The sequence below is a fragment of the Haemaphysalis longicornis genome, unplaced genomic scaffold (genome assembly GCF_048455015.1).
Source record: "Haemaphysalis longicornis isolate Haplotype H1 unplaced genomic scaffold, Haemaphysalis longicornis Haplotype H1 scaffold_12, whole genome shotgun sequence".
In the NCBI taxonomy this organism is placed as follows: Eukaryota; Metazoa; Arthropoda; class Arachnida; order Ixodida; family Ixodidae; genus Haemaphysalis; species Haemaphysalis longicornis.
This window is the reverse complement of record NW_027526225.1, coordinates 101,239,116-101,260,897: the sequence shown is the minus strand read 5'-3', so window position 1 is coordinate 101,260,897 and position 21,782 is coordinate 101,239,116. Positions and strand designations below refer to the sequence as shown.

At 45.8% G+C, this 21,782-nt stretch overlaps 1 protein-coding gene across 4 annotated transcripts in view; it reads left to right on the top strand.

Annotated features, from left to right (window-relative positions):
* LOC144163109 (sodium-coupled monocarboxylate transporter 1-like) overlaps positions 1 to 19,532 on the top strand; it is a 60,073-nt gene extending 40,541 nt beyond the window's left edge. The window contains exons 9-16 of one of the 4 annotated variants that reach the window (XM_077693915.1): positions 2,792 to 2,880; positions 3,285 to 3,394; positions 3,917 to 3,984; positions 8,481 to 8,567; positions 13,187 to 13,338; positions 16,453 to 16,553; positions 18,986 to 19,083; positions 19,190 to 19,531. In XM_077693915.1, coding sequence (XP_077550041.1) covers positions 2,792 to 2,880; positions 3,285 to 3,394; positions 3,917 to 3,984; positions 8,481 to 8,567; positions 13,187 to 13,338; positions 16,453 to 16,553; positions 18,986 to 19,083; positions 19,190 to 19,309 — 825 coding nt within the window. In that variant the 3' untranslated portion in view covers positions 19,310 to 19,531. Of the gene's footprint in view, positions 1 to 2,791; positions 2,881 to 3,284; positions 3,395 to 3,916; positions 3,985 to 8,480; positions 8,568 to 13,186; positions 13,339 to 16,452; positions 16,554 to 18,985; positions 19,084 to 19,189 lie in introns of all 4 variants that reach the window. The other 3 variants (XM_077693914.1, XR_013320832.1, XM_077693916.1) reach the window with 3 other exon arrangements.
* Positions 19,533 to 21,782: the final 2,250 nt, after the last annotated feature.

Here is a 21,782-nt window from a genome sequence, read left to right as displayed (position 1 = left end):
GCTCCTTGTTGGCGATTTTCAAGTAAGCGTTTTCACACAATGGAAGCCCGGTTTCACGCATGTGCCATGTGTCCAGAGATCTTATCGCAGTTTTTAGGTCGACCAACCGGTCTATGGGGAAATGCATCAGTGTTTTTACAGGATTCCATTCGTCCCACCAAGAAAGCTTTGGCTTTAAAAATTCCCAGGTATGAGCGACGTCCTGACGTCCTAATGGGTATGCGACGATCCGGCACTGTCCCTAACATGCTAACGTCGTGAACCGGAGCCCTCAGCTTGATAGAAGATGAGTTTGACGTTGCTTGGCGCGTAGTCAGACTCAGCGTTAAAGTCTCCTGGCGGTAATCCCAGTCCCCAAACCTAGTCGCTCAGCTGTATTTGGCCAGTGAGGATGGCTGCAGCCGTAGGAAGCTTACGGCCGACGCACCATTTTTCGTTTGGGAGGCGTTTCTCGTGGCACTATGCAGCGTGCCTCAGAAATAAAAGCGGCGCGACTCTAATTTCAACCAGAGGCACAGAGACATGGTATTGTGTACGCAGTTGGACGCTGCCTCACGGGCGACTCGCTAGATGGAGCAAGCTGGTCTGTGGCGCGTAGTTTGAACGAGACGTATGGAAAGACATCGTCGTAGGAGTGCACCACAGTCTGCTCCACTCCTAACCAACAACATAGCCAAAAGCTAAACAAATTCGGGGAATTAACTTTAAATGTGTAAGCATTCCAATGGTGCTTCTCCGTTCTACCAACCTTACATTTCGTTGGTGGCATTAAAGAAACACGTCAACCCAGACGGCACCTTTTTTTTTTTTTTTCAGTGAGTTAGGGCGTCAGGGTGCTGGATTGGACTCACCTCTGTTGCTTCGTGATTCATGTTCACTTTTGTGTTTTGAGCCAACCACGTGATTACGCTGGAGTGGATACGCGTTTGTGATGGAGTAATTACTTTTAGTTTTATTTTATTTTTTAGGATGTTGTTCTTGTTTTTTAGTTTTTTAGTTACTCGCCTGAACGCGTGGGATTGGGTATGTTATGATATTGTTATATTTTATGTTTCTTTTGTTTCCTTTGATGCACGATGGTTGTAAGCTTTTTTTACGTTTATCCACATTTCGACACAATCATGAATACATGTCCTAACTTCGCCAATTACACATTTCTGTGCAATCACAACAGCTTACAGTGTTCTCGTCAGAGTACTCGGCAAACAATGTTGTGTGGGTGGCCTGCGCCATATGTGTATTCCCTCTCGCTTTCACACGTTGCCACCTGTGACTGAAAAACCGGGGCGTTCAGCGTTACCAAGCCACCACCTGCTATTCTTTCGGTGCCCGCAAATTTGCGGATAGAAAAACACACATGCCAAAGCCGTCAAATGGTGCCTGTCGTAAACGAGGAAAACAGGAAGCCCGTGACAGTAACTGTGTTTTGTTCGTGAGGCGCGCTCGTAAACGACTCGCTAAAGAAATATTAGCTTATACAGTACAATGCATGAGTGATGCGCGAAAGACATCGGCAACATTTCCTTACTACGTTATTATGCCATACTAGCTAGCAAAACTGGACCTGGGCTCTGCCGAATGAGGCTCCGCTCCAACTGAATACGTTCCACAACGTAATTTGCGACGCATCCTACAAATGCGTTCAATGACGCCACATCAAGTGTTTGAATAGTATGAATTCCGAATTCCGGTCGTAACGAACGAAGTCACCGGCACTTGCGCTTCTTAAGTGCCAGTCAGCTCACACAATTTTTATTTTAATCAGGTTGAATGCGAAGACCGATTTCCAGCAGTGGGGTGTTAGTTTCTGTAAAAAGTAAAGCAGTTCCACTCAACGGGAAAGCTTTCAAGGGAGGAGCAGTCGGAGTGGGTGTGGCGCCATTCTCCGCACTTTGCTGGCACCCCTACACTATTCCCCTCCCTGGCTCACTCGTCTCTTGATGAAGTGAACTGAGGATTGTTCAATGCAATTCAAGGTGTCCTTCCCGCCTTCTCAGTGCTCGCGCGCCTTCTCCTCGGACAGCTCGCAGCTTTTTCTTTATCGTTTGTTTCTTGTTCTGCCTGAAGCAGCCCGAGCGGGAGTTCTTGCCTGTACTTGTTTTCATCTCGCACGTGCGGGAGGAGCCTTTCCGCGCTATTTTGAACGGGTTTCTTGAATGCGTCGATATGTTTTTCTTCTGGTGGTCACTTTTTCGCTTGCTATCGGAACAACCAACCGAATGAGCATTCCTAACTAAACGAGCGCGGGGACTGCCGATTAAGTAGACATATTTTGCCTCAGACGTACTTGCCGTTTTCGTCGCGCTAAATAAGGGGGAATGTATGACCAATACCAGCGGTTCAAGGAGTCTCGAACGCTTCTGCTTATATAAACCTCTTGTTCAGATATCCTCTTAACATTTGTCCGGAAAGTTGAATCGAGGGACAAGCGGGTATCTTTTCGAAGCCTTTGTTTGGTGCGTGACCCCGCGTGGCTCTGTTTAAGGACGTGACGCCGCGTGACACCGCAACCGCGGACGAGCTACAACGAGAAGTCAGGCCTCTTAAGAGCTATTCGCTTAAGATTCGGTGCGTGGAAGGAAGAAATGTGGCAAGAACATCTTGGGCGTACAGGCGTGTGAGAAGCCAGCTTCTCCACCGTTGGTGACCCCATTGGACAGGGCGATGCACCCCGAGACAAAACGCGGGTGTTTGCTTGGTTCATGGCGGTATCTTTTGCGCACACTACACTAAAACATAAAGAAGGCTAAGCTAAACTATGAAGATGCTGTGATTTTCTGTTTACTTTCAGATTGTACCTTACTATATAAAGAAAAACCTAGGGACCTCAGATGGAGTTCAAGGCTTGTTCTTGGCTGGTGTTGTAAGCGCTTCGATAAGGTAACGAACTCAATGAAGATGCAAACAGTATGCTTTGTATTCTGGGTAGAAAAAAGAGCAGCCCGGGAAATAAATTCTGGTCTCCACTGTTGAAACATAATATCATCGCACTAAAAAGCAAAAAAAGAACTGTTTGAGCGAGTGTAAATGTGTCTTCATTGATATGAAGTTCTCTGTTTTGTTATCTTCCGACTTTACCATCTCGTTTAAGGTGCTAAGGAGCAAAGTGTACAAAGTGTAAAAAATTGTGCAGAGTTATGCATGTTATGGCAATAGGCTCATTGTTCAATCCCAGCTCAATTCTACAAGCTTCCGCATGTTTATGTTTACAGATAAAAATGTGATTGCCGAAACTTGTAAAAATCAATGAAGCTAACTTAAATGGCTTTACAATGTTTTTACAGCACAGTATCGTCAATAGTAAACTCCCATGCAGCCGTCCTCTTTATTGACATTGTATCGCCATACTTTGTTGTGCCCGAGAAGCACTCTGCTCTCGTGATGATCAGTCTTGGTGAGTACTGCTCATTTTGTGTCTATTGGTAGTAATCTCCTCCAAAAATGTCCCTAAAATTACAAACATGTACTAAGTGCTGGTGATAACAGTGAGACAGATCGCCTGTATGCTGAAAAGGATAAGTTAAGTGGGATTCGCAAATTTCAAAGCATTACAGCATGTGATTCACCAGTTATTCCGCTGCAGCAACACTTCATAACTGCATATAAAAAAAAACTCCTGTGGCACTTTGGTGTGACTACGTTGCTTGAAGGCGCTGGCATTATGGCTTCAGCTGGCATTGTATGACTCCTGCACTAAGGCATTGTTGGGGTACTTGCGGGATTGATCGTGCTTAGCCGAGGCAGTACGTGGCGATAAATGTGACGTCAAATTACTTTTCATTACAAAACACAGTGCGAGTCATTCCAACAAGCACACAAGCTTGCACAAAGGCGTGGGGATTCGTGGGAGAATAAAGAATGAGTAGGTGCTGTGCACTGCTTCAACTCATTTTTACACATTTGTTATTTGCTGCAGCGACGGCGAGCGGAACCATTATGACACTCCTAGGCCTCACGGTTCCCTACATAGGGTCTGCTGCAAGGGTAAGTATCGGCAGTTTGAAAATCAACCGCGACAAGTATACTTTTTCGCAAAGGCGGTCGTTTTGAAAAGCGTGGTGGAACATACAGTATGGGAAACAAACACGATTACCGCTTTTTATTTCCTATCTGTTGGAAACGGTGGCCCATTGCATTGCCGGTTATTAGCCGACTGAGTGACTTCAAAAACGGGATTGCCTGTAAACGCTGCGATTTAAAGGAACATGATGAAAAAGAATCGCAGAAAAATACAGGACGAAGGAAAGAACTTCACAGGACGAGCGTTTAGTCGTGTGCAGGTGTTTCCTTCACTTTGAGTTTTTTCCGCTTCTGTTCCGTCACGACTCACGGCGCCCTACCAACTCGCCCATCTGTCGGTGCTCCTCGGACTTGTAGGAACCTTAGCATGTAACAGCAGGTTGTCGTTTTTCAGTGGATTAAAATGCACCTAATGCAAATACGCCTCCAGCAGCAAAAGCTGCTGCATAGCACCGAAGAAAAAAGTGCCAAGACGGTAAAATAAGCATCGTCGAATGATAGACGTTTCTGACTCACATTACTCACAACTCACGTCATCGCAAATTCGGAATGGTGAGACGGGTTTGGTTGAGCTTACTTATGAGTTTACACGGCATAAACTTTGATGCGGGAACATTTAAATGTAAAATCAATGTATGCGGGAACATTTGTTGTTCCCGTGCTGCTTAAAGCTACAAACTTCAGCTGTCGAATATTTTAACACGAGGTGTCGCACCACGGCGGTGAGCCTTTTCATGGTCTAATTCGGTAGAAAGGTTTCGCTTTGATATGATATGATATGTTTTATTTCTCTCAAACAAAGTACACAAAGTACACAATGAGAGAAGACGAAAGGGAAGAAGCTGCCGTATGCAGCTTGAAGACCCCTTGCGCCCCACTTAACAGTTATGTGCTTAGAGCACAAACGCAACGCGACAATTTGAAAAATATACACAACTACAGAAATTCAAATCGGTAAAAACATTGATATACAATTCTAAATGTATACCAGTACACAATTGCACACAAGTACCATTACACAATTCTAATGTCAAAGGCAAGAAAAATACAGCGAAAATAATACATCGTGACATTTCATTGTAAAATTGCTACTTAGAAGAGCCTATTCGGTCTAAGGCTCAAGAAGATGCATCAATTCTATGAAAGTTGTTGTACAAAACATTGGTATATTGAAGTTATTACCATCGAGAACATTTAAGTATTTGGGTAGATTCCAAGATAAAGACTGTGTGCGGTATTTGGTGCGGCTTAGTGGTAGGAACCATGGATTAGAGTGACGTATATTATAAGTAGGTTCATGACGCACTAGCCGAAAACTTGTTATCATGAATGCATTGTTCATTGTTACAGCAGTTTTGTAAATGCAAAGTAGCCTATATGTATACAGGGTAGTTACTCTAAGAATATTATCCTGCCTGAAGTATTCTTCTGTGTGAGCATTACATGGTATATCAAATATCAGCCTTATTGCTCTTTTTTTCGCAACAAGAAGGCGTTGTTTATTAGACTTTGTCGTCGTTCCCCAAACCATGTGGCAATAAGTGATCACAGGTACAATATATGCGTTGTAAATGAGCAGTTTAACTTGTGTGGGAAGTGTTAACCTATGTTTATATAACAAGCCATTTAATTTGTTCATTTTAGCTCTAACACTCTCAACCTGTATATCCCAATTCAGCGTCTCAGAGAATACGACGCCGAGAGATTTTATACTGGACACGAAGTCAATCTTGTCATTTCCCAAAAGCAAATCGATGTCACCACTTACTACTCTATTTTTTTGTTCTATATATCACAGCGTTCATTTTATACGTATTAACCTTAAGACGATTTCTATTACACCAGCAACGCAAATATTCCAAAAATTGGTTGCCACAGAGTGATAACTCAGCTAGTGTGTTTCCTGTGGCAAGCATTGTAAATCATCAGCATAAGCTACGAGACGAACTGGAAAAGGAATATCAAAATAACATTTAATTGATTTATTGATTGATTGATTGATTGTAGGGTTTAACGCGCCGACGCAACGCAGGCGATGAGGCGCGCCGTAGTGGAGGGCTCCGGATTAATTTTGACCACCTGGGGATCTTTATCGTGCGCCGAAATCTCGTACACACGGGCGTTTTTGCTTTTCGCCTCCATCAGAAAAGTGACCGCCGCGGCCGAGAATCGAACCCGCGACCTCGTGCTCAGCAGCGCAACGCCTTAGCCACTGAGCCACCGCGGCGGGTAAAATATCATTTAGATATACCAGAAACAACAAAGGCCCCAACATGCTGCCCTGTGGTACACCAGACGTGATGGACTCATCGTCTGACAAGGTTTCATTAAAAGCGCGGTACAAGCGCGGCCAACGGTGCATGCAGGAGAACGCGAGAGCATACCGTACCTACTCACTACTGGCGCACATATATATACAACAGCCAACCGCAAACGTCAGACATTAATAACGCAATCCACTACGTTGCCGGGACAGCCATCAATTTTAGTAATCACCAAGTGTATTTTGTACGCCTCCTCTCAGACGGCATGCTTCGCTAGGCTTGGGCTTGGTGGCAGCCCAATGCTGGGACCTTATCCTCTCCTGTGCTTTGGCACCCCATGCGATGGTTTCTTAAGAAAGCGAGCCTTTATTCTTGTCCCTTAGCCTTTGTAAGGGGAAGTGAAGACCAATCAGAACACGCTTTCAGGCAGATGGCGAGGATCATGTAAAGTCCCCGATTCACTTGGGGCATTTTGTTGTGAGCTCTTTTACTCCCCGAAAAAGAAAAAAAATAGGAGGAATGTGAGGCAGGAACTCCAGCTATAATCATTTATTTCCCCGCGCCCATCCCCCAGGCCACCGCGTGCTTATCGGAATCCCCAAAAGATACAAGAACATCCTGTAGAATCACCGACTAGGCAGGAACACGTATCGGCCCCAAAACCATAAACTGGGCAGGGAAGAAGCGGTACTGTCCAGGCAACTGCAAAGAAATTCGTTTCCGCATGGCGCCATATTGCATGCGATATATAACCGAAAACCTACGACTTGTTTTCCAACTACTGCTCCCTTCCGAACACAGTACGCATACCTCATAGTGCCGGAGTGTGCGGGCGCCGCTGCGCCACACGTTACCCAACAAAGCAAGGAGCTGTGCGAGGCCCAGCTGGCAATCCAGACCCTGAGGACCAACTCCCGTTGGTTGAAAGGGCGAGCGGGATGGCCAAGGCATCCCGGACTAGGCCCGCCACCCGCCAAGGACGACAAAAAATCAGCTGCTCTTGGCGATAACCTTTCTTTAGTACCACCACTTCCAGCAAACAAGACATCGTTTGCCCTTGAACAAAGGACGAGACAGCAACGAAACGTGTGATTTTTCAATTTGCACAATAGGATATTGAGCCTTTAGTCTCTCTTCAAGAACACAGACGGATTATACCAGAAACATCTCGTAAAGCTAATGTGGTGTCAAATACTGCGGGACCAGCAGACTCGGATTTAACTCATACAACTTCGTACACCACCATTCCATCCCCTTCAGCACTCCAGACTAGACTCCAGACCAACTGAGAGCGTCGTTGTTAACTTAAGCATCCTGTTTCAATGAGTCGTATTCTATCATGATAGTTGTAATTGAGTCCTCAGAATTTGCGCCAAGGCTACAGGAAGAGGGCATTTCAACAGCGCGCGAGGATGACCCAAAAACCACGGCACCATCTGTGTAAATATTAGGTTTTACTGCGCAGGATACACGCCAGGCTTCACGTGCGGCCTTAACCTCTTTCTCCGGTTTTTTATGCTAGTATTTTGTTGCGAGGGCCAGGTTTTTAACTCCAAATCCTACCAGTTGTAAAAACGGAGGCGATTGCATTTCCACCCGCCGCGGTGGCTGAGGGGCTAAGGCGTTGCGCGGCTGAGCACGAGGTCGTGGGTTCGATTCCCGGCCGCGGCGGCAGCTTTCCTGATGGAGGCGAAAAGAAAAAAACGCCTGTGTGTGCGAGATGTAGGCGCACGTTACAGATCCCCAGGTGGTTAAAAATAATCCGGAGCCCTCCACTACGGCGCGCCTCATCGCCTGCGTTTCGTCGGCGCGTTAAACCCCACAATCAGCTATTGCACTTCCACGCCAAGCCCTTGACTTCCTGTGCGCTTATCACACGGTCTGCAACGTCGCTCTCTTTTTTTCTCGTTGGGTTCACGATAGCAGAAAGCAGTTATAGCTGGACGATTGAGCTCCAGCAAATCGGCATTAGCTTAGTGGCGCGCTTGGTGAGCGTGGGGCCCTTTGTCGAAACAGACATTGTTTGACGTTTAGCACGCTACAAGATTGCATTAGTAATATAAGCACACTGTCGTGTGATTATTTTACACTTTTCCCACAAGTCTGAACGATCGTCGCCATATGTTCCTTTTTTGCGTACACCAAATCTTTTTGTCTAAAATTTATTGTCTGCGCATTGTTTTACTCTTTGCGCAGGTTTTCATCGCCCTCTACTCGGCTGCCTCGGGCCCTTTCACAGGAATTTTGATTCTTGCCTTTCTGCTCCCGTGGGCCAACGCTCGGGTAAGTGCACGGGAGTAAAGGACTTCGCGAGATTTATCTTCGCGAGATTTATTTTAATGTCTTCAACACTTTAGAGAGCAGCACCCGGGCGGATGTGTGCCACTGCAAGTGTGCCCATTCACAGTACGCAGGTCAAGTAGTTATAAGATTTGGAGGAATTTTAATACCTCTGTATTGCACAGGCATTGCAGGGACAGTACAGGCAAATATACGTCGACAAAGAAATGCATTCAGAAAAATTTTTAAGTGCGAATGCACTTTATAAGCGGCCCTGAATTCCGTTGACCGCCGTCCGTCCACATAGCAACAGCTGCGGGTGCGCGCGCTCCTCGTCTTCCTTGGCAACGGGGGAGATGGCACATACCCACGTGGGGGATTGGCCAGGAATCTCCTCGTCTTCCTTGGCAACGGGGGGAGATGGGCGCGCGCTGCCTGGCCGCTGACATGGTGCATACCCACGTGGGGGATTGGCCAGGAATCGGGCGTGAGAAGGGCTAATGCACCCGCTTAAAGGAGTACTGACACGAAATTTCAAAGCTCAGATCCGCTCTAGCAATCAAGTACAACTACAACACAAATAGGTGTCTGTGCATGGCACATACCCACGTGGGGGATTGGCCAGGAATCGGGTGTGAGATGGGCTAATGCACCCGCTAAACGAGTACTGACACGAAATTTCAAAGCTGAGATCCGCTCTAGCAATCAAGTACAACGACAACACAAATAGGTGTCTGTGAATAAATGCATCTTTCTTTCTTTGTAGTTGTGTGTGTGTGTGTGATCTCTCTTTCGCGAACATTACCGAACCGCGCAAATTCAACTCCTGCATTCGCACTTTCACATTCTCTCCCTCGGGGAAATGCGGGGAAATTTTTTTGAAGGTATAGAAAAACATGGTTATGGGAGAAAAGACCATTCTGAGGCGACCTATATATATATATATATGGTTCCATTTCAGAAGAACCGAACCAAACAGAAACCTTGCACCAGCATAAAATCTGTATCCTAGCATAAAATCTGTAGACCTACTTCATAGCACGAGGTCTCAAAAATGTGGTGGCGCTGGCATCGATATTGACAGCACTTAGGTAAAGAAAACAAAAACCCATGTAAAAGACGTACAACATCAATAGGATGGCACGAAGAAAAATTATAAAAAGATGAGGCTCCGCCCTTTGCGATAGCGGATGATACATTCAGTGGCTGACTGCGCATCCGCACCTCTGGGAATTCTGCAGACAGGTCTGCAGGCAAGTCTGCAAGAAGTCTGCAGGCAAGTCTGCAGGCAAGTTTGTCTGTAGGCTTCTGAATTGCTTACTTTGCAGTTTCTGAGCACGCAAAAACTCTTCGACAACCTTGCACTTGATCCGGAGAATTGCAACGCGTGGTGGTCGAGCCGCTCGGAGGTTACTAGACGACTCATACGGGCTGTTCTCCAGCCATGCCTACCTTACCAGGCACCGTTTCACAGACTCACCTTGCAAAAACAGGCGAGACATATAAACAGAAAGGCCATGCGCGCCATCATGGTGCTTCCTCGTCTCACCACGATTCCAATTTTACAGAAACACGCCCAGATCAATACTATAAGGAGATTATAAACCAGTGCGAAGAAGCAAGAAAGCTCAAGCGTTTTTATGCCCCATGGCCACCGCGCTTCATTCACATTTTTGTAAAGAGCCTCCCGTGGCCTGGTCGTTAGACGCCCTTCCACCATGGTGGTATACGACAATGGCAACCAATAAGACAGCGAAGCTTCCTCGCCGTGACCAGCCAGCGCCAACCTCCGATGCACGGTCCCTGAAGGTCACTGCGTATCGTACACAGACGCAGCTTTTCTGCCGGACGGAAGACGGAGCGCCATGGTCAGTGCCACATACCCAGAAATTAAAGGCTTGTGCTGTTGCACCACCGACACTCCGGACACGTTGCTACTGGAGCTCCAGGCGGAACATGACGCAATCAATGCTACAAGTGCACTCCATAACATCACGGAGATGTATGTATACACAGACTCACTCAGTGCTGTAAAGAATCTGAAGCAAGGGAAGAAGACATCTCTGATCTGCCAGCAGATTCACAGAGCCTCCACAAGACATCACAGATAATGATCCGTATACATCGGGTGCAGGGGCACGGTCTGAATACACTGAACCAATTAGCGGACCATCTTTGCCACTGTTCTTCCCCACCTGAACCACCCCTGACCCCCTTCCTTGCTATCCGCGCTTCCTTCTTCAAGCCCGGAAACCTCTTCCGAGAAGAAACATACGTGCCCTAATTCCCCCGTGTGTCTGCTCCCTGCCCCCTAATATTTACCGGGTGAAAGAAGTTACTCCCAAGAGGCGTCGGGCTCGGCTGGCCCTGACACGTTCAGTTACTTGGATTTGGGGACATTCTAAAGAAGACCCAGGAGCTTGTTCCAAGTGGCCGACACCGGCGCCTGAAGCTGATGCCAAGCATCTTTTGCGGACGGGCGAGGGGACTAGGACAGCTCGAGACGACGTGCTCAGAGGCGTTGGTCTCCGGTGGGATAAACCGGATGACTGCAACAACTGGATGCAGAAAGGCAGACACTACCGGTCGCTGATGGACTTACTGCACGTAACTGAACTGCATGCCTACCTGTACACCCGAAAACGCATCGGTTTCGTGACTATCTGTGCAGTTTGCACCCCTTTCTCTCTTGCTTTCCTGCTTTACTTTCTTTCTCATCCTTTACTACTTTCTTTTCTCTTCCCGTCTTCGAACCTACTGTCATATGCCGGGTTGGAAATACCTAAAGGAAAAAACAATAATTAATACTAGCGAATAGTGTGTCAGCTAGCTTCTTTGTGGGAGCCGGAAATTGTCAAAACACAGCCCCGTGACAAAAGAAGTATAGTTTTTATACAAAAGTTCATAGCAAAATATTGTTGCACAAAAATGTTTTACAGTAACTACGATCCGATTAGGTGCAGTTTGCTGGGGTATTAAATTCCAATCTTGTCGTACCATAATACAAGGTGCGCAGAATTTCGGGACTACGGATTAGCCTTGTCCATCTGAGCATCTCTCACCTGCCAGAGAAGTTCGACACAAAGGTGTTTTAAAGACGATAGTCTTTCTTGGGCTACTTATAAACCCAAAAATTTTGGTCTGTCTGTCGGTCTGTCTGTCTGTCTGTCTATGACTCGATTCAGCCACCCGGCCAAAGTAAAACAAGGCCTGCGCAATAGTCTTAAAATATTCACAGCTAAATCTACCCGTCTAAGTCCGGTGTAATGTTCATACTTGTCAGCATTGTTGAACAGAAACAAGATATTAATTAATACAGAAATGATAATTTCAGTGTTCCTTTATAAAAAATCATACATGCTTGATTTTTGCGAAAACAAATACTTCATCAACTGCAGAAAAAAAATTCACTCCGCCGTCACCTTGCTGTCGCCCTCACCACTATAGCTTCTGGCGACATTTTAAGAAATCAACCGGCAGCAGTTACGAAAGGTTCCCCTAGATAGGTCCCACGTTCTGCTTGCAACGCACGTGGAGTAGGCAAACGCGGTACTATAAGCGTTGAAGTAGGGCGCCTCGATTCACGAGCGTCTTCGCCGTACGCCTGCGCTGGCATCGAGACACCTGGCCTGAAGTAGTCGAACGCGGTAAATTTAAAAGGATTCAAGCAAACCTCTGGCGTATTTACCTTGAGAGGAGTGCGACTCAAGAGGAACAACATGAGAGGTGAGCGGGAAAGCGAAGGGAGGCATTTACTTGGCAAAATTCGATAAAGAATATCGTCTTTTGTCGACATTTGCAACGAAAGGAGCAAATACGCGGCCAATTTTCTTTTCGCGCCTCTCTTACTGAACTCACCGCCGTGGCGGCGAATTGTTCCAAATGGTTTGTTCGGTGTCACTTCATATATTACTTATATATCCTCACAAATATTAGGGCCAAAAGAAAACTTCTTAAGATGCATTTCGGAACCATTTCAAAGTAATGTCCTTTCTTTTTGTGAAGTTGAAGAAAGAATGATCTACTTACGTAGCCTGGTCGGCTTCAGAATCGCCCAGGTATAGGTTACATTTTATAAGTTTGTGCTTTCACCACCAGTTACGTACATCAAAAGAACATCGAGTTTTCGCAATGGACACCGCATTAGGTATGTAGATATTTCATCAAAAAAATGTATTGACTAAAAGGACTAAGAATATCTGCGGACCTCTATGTTAACGCAGTACAGCGTATCTTGCGTCACATTTTTCGTTACGACGTTCATCCAATGAATTGGAGTCCTTGACTGCATAATTGCCCATGACAACAATTATTGAGCTGTAGCTGTTGTGTGCGTAGGCTAAATTTTGTTTAGTATAAAATACCTGCTCTAAAAAGTACACCGCATATGAGAAACCATTTTTTAAAAGTCGTTTGTTGTTTTCGACACGCCATAGTAAACGGCACAATTTCTATAAATTTCTTACCCCTCATATGTTTTATGAACGTTGCTCTGCCCAACAGTTCTCCTTTTAATTCGCCACGGGTATATTTCACGCTTAGTGCAGAAAACCACTTTTGCTTCAGATACATCTCATAACCATATATTTTAAAAACATTGAACCATTGTTTCCGCTTAATAGGGAACGGCGACAGCTGCTATGGGAGTATTCATCGTTCAGATATGGCAGACAGTTGGCCGCTTTTCATCACAGCTGAGGCCGCCGGCTATGAATTATACTGTGGACAGGTGTCCCGGAAATTACACGCCATATTCATCTGACAGCTCCGAAAGGTGAGGGGTTTTGCTTCGGGATATATTTTTATATGAAAAACCTTGCATATAACAGCCGTTGGGGAATGAAAAACAGTGCGACCTAATTTTCTGTTCTTCTTAGCTTTCTCTATTACGGAAGTAAGCGCAAAAAATACAAATACAGTAAAGTACCGTTGATACTGCTGCGAATCGTGCATTGGGTTTGTTTGTTTTGTTTTGTTTTTGGCGACCGACTGGGCCGGGCTGTGTTATCTGTGTTGTCCGTGAGCCAAGGGAAGCGCGTGTTCCATTCTCTATTTTTTTTGCCACACGTGTTATCTCCTTTTATAGGGAGAGTGTTTTGAACTAACGTCACCAGCCTAGAATAATCTTCTTTGATCTACAGTTTTCTGGATGTAACTCGACTGTTCGAGAAACAATCGCGCCGAGAGATAAGTGCCCGCAGAGCAGACGCCGCGGCATTCCATTCGCCGACACTTGCGTGTGCACGTCACTTTGTTGACTGCTGCTTCTCCGCCTGAGTAATATTTGAGTTGCTAGAGGAGCGCAAGTTCGCTCCAAAAAACTTGTTTTTTTTTTCATCTACACAACTGCCTCGTCTTTGGCTTCGTGACAATAGGAACTCAGATAGACCGTGAAAATTTATTCGCATTATCAGAAACTTGTCTTAAGCGGGTGTTTTTTTTTTCATTGTGTCACAAGAGGACAAAAATATCCTTCGTCCTGAAAATAAACTCTCCGTGACACAATTCGTCTTAGCAGGGTTCGTCGTAATTGAGTTGATGATCTGATATCATCAATCAGTTTCAGTGTGCGCCAGTTCGCAGATGCAATATCACATTTAAATTAAGCAATGGAGTAGGGAAAGTAACAACGTTTTGTGTGCGACTAGCTGTTACAATTTTGCACCTAAATTTAGCTCGCGCGGCATATTGAAACGAGTTGTAATGATTAGTCAAAAAACAAGAGTAACTGCGTATGCTTTGTTTCTTGCTGCCAAACGACGACTGTACAACGTTGCCTGACTCGTTTGCCGCTTTCCAATAGATTCAGTAGGGACGCCTGAGACGTACAGGCGACCCAAAAAGTAAACGTTGCACGGTTTTGTAAAATTAGAATAATTCATATTGCGTGAACCATGCATCGGGTTTGTTTATTCGTGGTTTGCTGCCCGGCTGCGCCGGTTTTTGTTATCGGTGTTGTCTGTGTGCCAAGGTAGGCGCGTGTTCCGTTCTTTCTTTCTGTGCCGCATGTGTTATCTCTTCTGATAGGGAGGGCGTTCCGAACTAACGTGAACCGCCTAGAATAATCTTCGTTGATCTACAGTGTTCTGGATACAATTCGACTATTCGAAAAACCCTCGCGCCGTGTGATAAATTCCCGCAGATCAGATGCTGCGGTATTCGAATCGTCGACGCTCGCCTTCGCACGTCACTTTGTTGACAGCCGCTTCGCCGCCTGTGTTCTTTGAGTTGTTAGGGGAGCACAAGTTCGCTCCAATAAACTTGTTTTCCTTGAATACAACTGCGTCGTCTTTGGTTTCGTGACAATATTTTATGCGGCTGCCAGCATAAATACATGGGGCCCGAATTTATTCTTGAATGACTTTCTAGAAAAGTCCCTTAGAGGTTGCCTGCTGGGCACATGGCGGAGAAATCCCCTCAAAATATCCAACGCGTGCTCCGTTTACTTTTTGGGGCACTTGTACGTGTCCGTCGGTGCGCGCCATACCAGTCGTGCTAGGGACCCTAAACATGGAAGCCTAGGACGGCACCGTGCGAGGGCTATACACACATTGTGAATTGTTTCTTGTATTTTTCCTGAAGCGGCGCTGCCGGACGGATAGTCAAGCCGGCAGCAAGCGGAAAGGCTAAAGCGGGGATTGGCAGGAGACAGTAACTGGAAAGTGGCTGTTTCACCATTTCCAGCTGACTCGATAGGCAATGTTATACAGATGACGCTGCCCTGTCAATCGTTTAAACATGCAGCGCACGCTAAATTTGAATGCGAAAAAGTGAAATAAAACCCACAGCCCGCATTAGATTTCCGCCCTACCGCTGCAGGTCTAACGCAAAGGGGAGAACATTCGGTATGTCTTGTGGAAGCAGCCGTACTTGGAAGCGACGTTAAGGCACAGGTGGCGTATCAGTGCTTCACCACGCTTGCTTACACCGTGTGACATCTGGAAGGTGAAGCCGGGATAGATTACGTACACTGTTTGATCATTTGTATGAGATCTCTGTCATTTATTTAATTTATTTCCACCTTAAGGGCCCTGAGGGCATTACATAAAGGGGGGAGGGGGGGCGTGCAGAAACGTATGACACAGTGTTATGGGAAAAAAAGATTAGAAGGCAGCAAAGAAGAAAGAAAAACAAGTTACAAAGGTGCAGCAATAATAGCAGGAAATACAAAATTACAGTACAAAAAATACAGTTCAAAAGTGCAAAAGATACAGCAGTAAAAAGAAAGAAAACACATGAGGCACATTTGATACGCACGTATTATGTAACCTGGCTGAGCAATTTTTCGCGAAATAATTTGCGGTCTGCGCATGAGGCTATTGTATCAGGCAAATGGTTCAAGAGGGTTATTGCTTGAAGGAAGAATGAGTTGAGCATTGATGAAGTACGGCTGGTTAGCCGTGCTATGGCGTTGCTGTGGCTGATACGGGACGAGGTTCGCTGTCGCTGTTTTAAAAGACGGTGTCTGGATTTCGGGCGATCATACAAAGCATGAAGAAGGCCGAGGCGTGATATGATCCGGCGTGACTCAAGTGAATGCAGGTTCAAAGATTGCTTAGTGCAGTGACGCTGGTGTTAGTGGAGTACTGTGAGCAGATGAAGCGGGCGGCAAGATTCTTCATGGCTTTTAACTTGTGGGTGAGGTATGCCTGTGAGGGATACCAGTAATTGCTACAGTAGTTGCTACAGTAGTAGGGAAACCGTAATTGCTACTTCCGTGTTACAGAAACCTCTAGGGGTGGGGCAACTCCCCAGTAAATAGAGTTGCTTTGACAAAACCCCAATGTCTTTTAACTCTCTCAACAGCTCCTACCATTTGCCATGTACCCACGCCATCTTATCGAGCATACTTGATTGTTCATTATTGTTTTTACCTCTATGCACACAGTTTGGAGGTGTTCCCTCTGTACCGACTCTCTTCCTACTGGTGCTGCCTTTTCTCAGCTCTCACAACAGTGTCGATTGGCCTGATCTTGAGCCTAATCTTCGGTATGTGCTACATTTTCTCCTACTCATCTATGGATAATTTCTGACCAAGAATTCCCGCTACTTGAATACCTGGTTTCGGCCAGTTTTAGTTCGCATACTAAGCTGCTTCTAACACGCCCACCCTACAAACACCCTACAAACACAGTTGGTATCTGTTCCATCTCGCTTTTGTCTTTCATTCAGTTTTCTCTATGTGTCGTCTACATATATCCTGCTTTGATAGTAACGGACAATATCGCACGCGGCGCTGCTCAAGTAACACTTACTTTTTATAACATTAATGTTTGTCTTCTTATATTACCACTTCATCCTAGACGCAATAAGAACTCACAGAATCGGGCTCTGCGCCCTGCCAGAATGAATTTCTTAAGTTGTAACACTTGGCGCGCACGTCGTACAAGGCAATTGAGACTGTTTATATTGGTCAAAAGCCACTCATGTTACAAGTTGTTTGTTGAAATGAGAAGATCTTGTGTACTTGCGCTTGACAAAATTACACCTCCCCCCTCCCCCCCGTCCAGAAATAAACATGGGTTCATGTGAAGAATATAATACTACAAGTGCCGTTATTTTGGGATGCGAGTAATATTGCCTCCTGTGTACCCAGAATGGTAGCCGGACAGGAAACACTTCACGAATATTAAACAACAAAAAAGGGTCAAAACGTAAATCCGTAATGGTATCACCAACAGGAGAAGGTTCTTTTGAAGTAGCAGAAGGTTCGCTCTCCAAGAAAAAATCAGCCGCTTGAAGCAAGGCATGCATGCATACCAGCATGCCGAGAGGAACGATGAGGAGTATTTTTCCTGGATCCGTTCCCATTCTTCCAATTCTTTTTTATGCTCCCCTCTCCCTTTGGCAACACTATGACAGGTTTACAGCCAATTAAAAATATGTAAATAGGGGGAATTACCCAAACGTACTTTTTGCTGTAAAAGCCAATGAGTAGAATGCAAAAACAAACACCCCCAGAATTTGAGCTTCTAATTGAATGAGCTTGCCCGAAGGCAAGCTGTTACCTTGATATCCACTTTATGCATATCAAGGTTTCTTCTTCGGTATCAAAACGCAGCAATGAAGGCAAAATTGGCAGCGTCTGCTCAGTAGCACATGGCATGAGCGGGCAGATGGGCGCGCGATTCAAAGCGTTGTTATCACTCACGGTCGCTCTCAGAGCAAACTTTTGAATCCGGATTTTAGAAACGTCCTTCTACATGGCGCGTTTCAGAGCCTCCGGCGGTCCAGTGTAGTGGAAGAGCATAGAAATAAGATAAAAGGTGTATTGGAGAGGAAGACAGTATAGCATGCAGTCAAAGGGCGCAGCTGAACGCTGAACACAGGATGTGCAGTCAGTGTGGCGAGAAGGACATAGAGCGATATTTTATTGCTGATTGGCGAAGTCGCCTGTTTTGTTCATTCTACGTGATGCTCATGAGTTACATAATACAGGCAATAGCTATTCACATGCACAACGTTTAGATCGCCTTAAAATCAACCAGTGCCATTGCTTCTATATGCATAACAGATCTTTTTCGAGAAAAAAAAATCAGTCCACAAATGTTGAACGTGAAACAATTAGCAGTCCCAATAACAGTACACCGTACCATCGATGGCGCTATGTCACCTATGGATATCAATCCTTTCATCCCTGATATTTTATTTCAAGGAAAACCATGTTTTCTGTGTTTCCTGACATTTTACGTCCCTACACGCCCACAAACAAGAAATAGAGCTGGTAGTGCAAGAATTACCTTATTTATAATGAGGCACTTAACTGGGACATCCGGCAAAAAAATGTCAAATTGAGAAGAAAAAATGTTTGGCATGTTTTTCTAAACTTCATGACCACATAAGCCTACAAACGAAAAATGAGCTTCGTGCTGCACGTATTTTTAGCTTTGCAAGCTTGGGGAGAAAACTAGAACATCTGTTTTCTTTATCCTCAATGTTTAAATTTTCTCTTAACAGGAGCTCCTTCTTTTTTTAGTGTTTAACCCTACTAATATGCCACAACAGTGGCGTGCATTGCAAAATAGGCATCATTGGAGATCAATTCCCCAGTAAACTAGTTGTCTTCGTTTCGTTTTATTATGTGATGACGTCAATTGACACCACCAAGGCCCAAAGGGTTAAATACCGCAACTCTTAAGTGCACGAGGTGTCACTGCACCGTAAAGACAATCTCAGGGTCAATCTTAGGGTCAACTTGTGATCATATGTGCGCCTTATGGAGTGGGCATATATTCGACGCGTTGCATGAAAAAAAAATCGATAAACCTGAATGAAGCGTTTGTAAACACGTTTATGCTAAGCTCAACCGACCTACGACAAACAAAATAACCAAATAATAACAAGCTCTACTGATATAAGCATCCCCCATCGTTCTCCTGCATGAAGAATAAATCAATATCGGAAGTTCATTTTTGTTTCAGGACGATGGGGGGCTCCCAATAAAAACGCCCTCAAATTGACAAATCCTTTAGCGCTAAAGTTCTGGCGACGGGTCGGCATCCTTCGGCGTTCAGCAAAGGTACGATAAATCTTGTCCTTGATTGTTTGAATTCCCAGGAGAACATTCTCTATGGCTTCTAAAACACGCTCTTACACATTTACCTTCATGTTTCCTCTTTTTCAAGGAGGCCGAGCAAGCCGGCGCAACGGACTATGAAACGAAAGTGTCGCCTTTTGAAGTTGAGCCTTTGCAAAGAAATAGAGGCGTGATCCCCCACGTGTTCACTTTAACGAACGAAACCTGATGGTGCCTTGGGTTTTAAGCTAAGCAGCAGCACAAGTAATTTTTAATTTGTGAGCATGTAACCTTACCTCCAAGTTTTAAATGGAGGCACTGCAATGAAGCCCGTCCAAATTTTGTGTAGTTTCTGCGCGAGTTCTCACTGCTCGACTTAAGATGCTCACTAAAAAATTACTCTCTCGTATCACTTTACAGGGTCTTTTTGTTTTGTTTTGCAATAAAATATTGACAATAGAAGCTCATGTAAACCGCCTTGCACGCAACCACTACCTGACTACAAACATAAATAGTGAAAACAAAAAAAAAACGTAACTCGGCATTCACGACCTGCGAAAGTGGATGGCCAGCGAAGCTTGTGACCGCCCGATATAGAGAGAGGTAACACAGAATCTACGTGAGTCGTATCTTGAGCGTGGACGCCGGTCTTCCGTAGGAAAGAAACATACACACACGAGAACACTCTTATTTTGACTCTACTGACCTTAAAAATGGTGCCTATTAATGACAAATAATCCATTTCAAATGCGTATCCAAGTGATGATGCGGTTTTTTAATATTGAGGTTCAAATTATGTTTCGACCGGCGTGCAACTTTGGCGTGGACCGCGGTATAACCGTACCCGGGGTTGAGTAGGGCGGAGGCAGTGCTACTAAAACAGCTTCAGACCGGGTCCCTACCTACCCCAGCTCTGATGCACCGAATGTATCCGGAGGCGTACCCGACCGAAAAGTGCCAGCTCTGCAGCAGGGAGACTGCAGACCAGAAGCACATCTTGTGGGACCGTGCCATGAACCCTGTAGAAGCGACGTCAAGAACCATCCCGCCACGGCGTGCAGAAGCCGCAAGGAGCTACACCTAGGAGCATCAACACTGGGCCGTCCAGCAGTTCTGCGGGTGCTCGAAGCGCATGACACTCACGAGTCGGCAACAGCGAGCTCACGTCTCGGCTGAATACTAGCTAACCACCAGGACGGCGTCGCGGCCCGCATCGCGGCGCGTAAAAACATCGTTCTGACGGCTTAAATTAAATTTATTCAATCCAATCCAACGGCGCGCGCTTGGTCGCCCTATTACGCGCAGGCTACGTCATGCACTACGTCATACATTCACAGAGCCACATATCTCCGATGCGAGCGTTGACATGCGTTAGCTTTGAGTATCATATTTTATCGGAGAGTTTCCGCTGATGGGCGACGTATGCGTTTGCTTTGGCGATACACTTGGTTTTTGTAAGCTGGCTTCCCCACATTACAATTTTCCGCTCGCTCCTGGACGCAATGAAATCCCAGCCCCTAGCCATAGAAACTCCGCTTTCAAAAGCTATCTCCATAATCCAAAATTTACAAATTTTAACTAGAACCTACCACTGTTCAGGATTATTTTCAAAAATTACCCGGACGTCATCATCAATATGAAAGCTAGGATGATGCTGAAAGAGGGCTCTTGAAAGCCACGATAATTTTGATAAACAGATCTACTTTCCATCCTCCTCCAACTACATTACTGGATGGGCCGAGTAAAGGCGTTTCTTAAAGGGGTCCTGTAATACCTTCCGCCGATGCATGGATGTACATGTAACCAAATAAAGCAATGTATTAGCTATCTCCTCCCACAAGAATTTTGTTAAAGCGATGAGTATTAGCTGAGAAATCGTAAATCAAAAACCGCGCACTATCGTCGCACCGCGTTTCCTCCTCCTTTCAACTTACTCTCCGCTGTTGACGGCGCGAAAGCCTTTCCTCCCGTGATGCTGCGCTCCGCAGCGGTGACGTACTTCCGCTATTGCAATGCTCACACTGCCGTCTGCTACGGGCAAGCTTTGTTGACACCTTGAATCATGCACTCCGCTCAAGGCTGGAAAAGCGAACGAAAAACCTGGCCGCATGTGTGCGGCGGCCTGGCCTTGCCCTTTCGCGGTGTACGTTGCTGTCTTATTTTGCGGTGGTGGTAATTCCTGCCGGCGGCATGTGAAAGAGACATTTTAAACCGATACAGAACCCGTGCACAAAACGCTTCAATCATGTGACCAGTTCAGCTTGGGGCGACGTGTGGTGGAGAGCGGCAACGTTGGCAAAACATGCTCCGGCGCGGCTCTGAGCTTTCTAGCGCTGGAGCGAGCGCCATTTCTTTGACAACCTCAAACATCGGTTGCCTTGGCAACAAGGCACAAGCCGCCCCAGAAGTCAGTTACGGTTGCGTGATCCCGGTTCAGCTTGGAGCCCCACCTCGCGGCATATGGGCACTGCAGGCATACTACTCACTCCCATTTGGAAGTCCGAGATGCGTTTGGCATTACAGGAGGCGATGGTGTGTGTGTTGTGGACGCCTTTGTTTCGCGATGAAATGCGACGTTGTGCTTCTGCGGGTGGATAGTGCTTCCCATGGTCTGGATTATCTTTCTCAAGCGGCGTACGACTCAACCTCGCATGGGGTATGTGCAGTGTGCGTGGCTAAAAGCCATCTCGGCTTGCGCGCCA